We start from the raw sequence: 4,310 nt of genomic DNA on the forward strand, positions 1-4,310 counted from the left end.
TTTGTAATGTGACCTCCAGCTTCATGTTAGTTTTTTGGTTTATATATTTGCCTCAAAAAAATATAATTGTATTAAAATCTTAATATTGCTTTTAGTGGTTAATGTCTTTAGTGACATTTTTGTTAATACTATTTGTTATTTTTCTTTTGCTTTAACTATTAAGATATGTATTTTTAAATAAATCTCTACACTTTTTAGTGGCATTTTAGTTAATACTATTTGTTATTTTTCTTTTGCTTTAACTATTAAGATATGTATTTTTAAATAAATCTCTATATTTTTTTAGTGACATTTTAGTTAATACTATTTGTTATTTTCTTTTGCTTTAAGTATTAAGATATGTATTTTTAAATATACTTCTAGATTTTTTTAGTGTTGACTTCATTGTGGTTGTATGGAGTAATGGAGATATAGTACAATCATATGACATCATTAAACATTTTGGTCCTGTGGTATCAAACACCATTGGACCAATATTGAATATTGACATTAACTTTTTATCAAACCATTACATTCATATTACTCTCTTGTTTTATACTAATTATTTATATGAGTTATGTTAATTTAGTGTGAGCGAAAAATTAAAGATTAATATGGATATATATTAGTGGTAAAACAAGGTGCACATCACACGAGATAAAATACAACAGCCACAAAACTAAATATCTATCCAAGCATTTATAAATATCCAACCCAACTTTATTTTTTCATTACCCGTAATCTATAGAGTATAAATAGAGTAAATGCTCAAACTCATCCTACTCTATTCATAAAATGATAAATAGTTGTACTCTAAATATATTAAACGTACTTGATTTTTACATTTTCATTTTTAGAGTCTAAAATAGAGTTTTGAAGTGAACACTATAAACTCTAATTTACCCTATAAAAATAAATGTAGAAATAAAATGTGGTTTGGGATGCTCTTAGAAAAATAGGGTAGATAGGCAAACGAATTCGGAAATCCGGACCCGTAGATTTGTAGAATGGATTCAAGATTTTTGCCTTGGCATAATCATTGCCTTGAGAGGATTCTTCATGACTACCGTAAAAACAAAAGTTTCAGTCGGGTCGGGTGGGTTACCCGGAACCGGGACCCACTTGAATGCATGAATCATTCTTGCTAGCATCATGTTAATATGCAACGTACCCAAACTCCACGCCGGACAAATCCTCCGTCCAGTACCGAACGGTAGCATCTTCACTCCCTTCATCCCTGTAATGTCCACGCTTGCCCCTTCTCCGCCCTCCAAGAATCTCTCCGGCCGAAACTCCTCCGGATCTTCCCATGCATCTGGATCCTGAGTCAACCAGGCTGTGTAGAACTCCACGTTCACGCCCGTCGGAATTACGTACCCACCGAGCTCCGTCGGCTGAGTGGCCGCGTGTGAAAGTGTGAAGTGGCCAGGTGGACGTCGACGGAAAGTCTCTTTCACCACCGCATCTAGATACTCCATGTTCTCCACATCACTCTCTTCAATCACCCCATTTACACCAACTTTTCCGACTATTTCCTTGTAAAGCTTTTCTTGGATTTCTTGATTCGTCACCAAATGAAACATAGCCCACTCGATTGTGGTGGCGCTGGTGTCTGTTCCGGCGAGAATGACTTCAGTCACAAGTGTTACGAGCTCCTCCTCCCCTAACATCCCCCGACTTGGTGGTTGAAGATTGTAAAGTGAGTCAATGTACGCAGCACCAGGAGGACTCACCATCTCCAAATCATCCACTTTTAGGTCGTTTACAGTAGGGGTTTTCATGTTATCTTCACTTTTCTCAAGAAATTCTCTTCTTGCCCTTATTATTGGAACCATACACTCCATCTGTCTCTTTCGTAGCTCCTTAGCAGCCACCAGTTGACGTCGGAAGAGTGGGAGGAGCACAGGCAATAAATCCGGCAGCTTTGGCATGGAGATGATCATCACATCTTTGACTATGCTTTCTATGTTCTTTAGCTTTTCCTTTGAAAATCTTGCACCAAAACACAAACATATCAAAATGCTACAAATTGTGAGTCGACAAGTATTCATCACCTCTATGAACCCATGTTGTGAGTTTTCAGATTCTAGTGTTTTCATGTGTTCTTCAATGGCCCATTTCCTGATCCAACTGCATTGTCGGATCCGGGTTGGGTTGATCAACTCGGTTACAAAGTTACGTCTCAGGGTGCGCCAGAGAGGGCCATACTCCGCTGAGTTGATGGCACATTTCCCAACACTAAAGAGTAGTCGGATAGGGGAGTCTGGTGGCCTGCTAGCGAAATTTGAACCCTTTTGGACAAGGGCTTCATGGATGAGATCTGAGCTTGTGACGATGACTAAGGTACGTTGGCCCATTTGCAAGGTGAAGATCGGACCATACTTCTTACGCAAGTCACCTACGACATGCATGAACTGACGTTTTTGAAGGATGACTTGAAACAGGTTGCCAACAATCGGCCAACCTGGTGGCCCTGGTGGGAGGGTTTTCTGCCTACGGGAGGTCGTGGACTTGTGTGTCCACCACAAACAACAAAAGAGACTGCATGTGACAATGGCGAAAAGGATTTCAAGAATTTCCATTTCTAGTGTGTGTGTGAGGAAGGAGATCCAGTTTGACAGATATAGAAGGGTCAAAAAGTGAGTTGGCAGTGCCATCTACCCTCTGATGAATTTAATGAATATTAACAGCACATTGTATTTATTATTTGTAGCGTTGTGGTGGTTGTAGGATTTTCTAGAGGGGCAATCAATTCCGTTGGCACTATGGCATTATACACACTATTACGATTAAGTAATTATGGATATGTCGGTTAAGTTGTAATGATGAGAAAGGCATGTTTTCAACTTTTGTTTATTTTTTTTAGGTTAGAGAAATTTCTACTAGTTGACATATATATTTTTTTTAGATCTGACAAACGTGTCGTTTTATGTCGGGTTCATGTCGTGTCAAAATGGTAAACGAGTTGATAGAATTTGATTATTACCTGACCCGTTTAATTAACGTGTCGTGTCGACCCGTGTATTTTCGTGTCGGATTTCGGATTAGGGTTATAACTTGAAATGTGGCGTGACATGTGAGGTTGAAACACTAATCATGTTGAAAGAGTATGAGTTAAATAGTTGGAAATGAAAAAGTAATAGTTGGGAGGCCGAATAGCTAAATTTGTAGTATATATGTTTAGAGGGCTAAAATAGAAAAATTATGAATCCGGAGGTAGAGGGCGGGATCTTGAGGAGGAGGGGTGGTCGAGGGAACTATGTAGTTTGGGAAGTAACAAAAAAACTGGAAATGAAGTCTTGACTAGACGAAAAACTTATTTTCACATTAGAAAATGATTTAACCTAAATATTTTCTTTTACTTATTGTATTGGTTTTGGGTCTTTCTAGTTTATTTAAAGAGATTAAAAAACTTGCATATACATAAACGGGTCATTTTTAGTCATATTCGAGTTGAGGTTGAAGGTTTGTATCGATCGGATAAACTTCAAGTATTAAGAACAACCGTAAAACTAATCTAAGCAAAACAATAAACAGAAAGTGAATAACACAGAAGTTCTCCAAATTGTTCTTTCAGATCATAAGGTGTGGCCTTACAATCACCCCCTATCTGATTATGTCCAAACTAATCTTTAATGAATGCTTTTGGCTCTTGCTCCCTCTGAGAGTAAGAATTAATTCTTGACTCTTGCAGTTTTAACGAATGCTCCCACTGAGAAGATGAATGACTTATCAAGCATTTATGAATTGCAACAGACGACGGACGAATAGATAATGAGCTTGAGTTGAGTTGAGAATGTTGACATCAGCTTGAATCGACCCCCCTTAGAATGTGCTTTTCTGTAGTTTTAGTAACGCGATTTCTTTAACGAGATTTTTAGTTTTACCAGATCGTCTCTCTCCCTTTTTACATCAACAACTAACCTCGAGCAGAATAGAGTTTGAAACTTATAGTCTAGTAGGATTGTGATGTCTCCTGATACCGTGGATTTAAACTACCATTCACTGACTAGTATTGTGTGGTCTCATTAGTGTCTGGTTTCATACAATCAGTAATCACTTTTATTAGAAGAAAAAGGGCAAGAATGGTATGTTGCATGTAATACATTCCAGAATGAAATGTAACCATCGACAAAGATTTTTTGAATTCTCATCAGCATCTAGTATCATACGCTGAATCATAAAATTCTAAAGAAGAATATCAGGGCAAGAATAGATTGTTTCAGTCATGCTGAGGTGAAATCAGCGTGAATCATTAACAGTTTAACTCATCAACAAGAAATGGTTTAAACTCATGTAACATAGACTAAGTTGCAATCTAGAATTAAATA

General features: G+C 37.4%; 1 protein-coding gene across 1 annotated transcript; it reads right to left on the minus strand.

The window, feature by feature from the left end:
* Positions 1-775: 775 nt before the first annotated feature.
* Positions 776-2,619, minus strand: LOC111919175 (cytochrome P450 77A2). The gene has a single exon (XM_023914784.2). It carries the CDS (start codon positions 2,559-2,561, stop codon positions 993-995), a length of 1,569 nt encoding a protein of 522 aa, XP_023770552.1. The 5' UTR covers positions 2,562-2,619; the 3' UTR covers positions 776-992.
* Between the last annotated feature and the right edge of the window lie 1,691 nt (positions 2,620-4,310).

Source organism: Lactuca sativa, chromosome 4, assembly GCF_002870075.4.
Source record: "Lactuca sativa cultivar Salinas chromosome 4, Lsat_Salinas_v11, whole genome shotgun sequence".
NCBI lineage: Eukaryota > Viridiplantae > Streptophyta > Magnoliopsida > Asterales > Asteraceae > Lactuca > Lactuca sativa.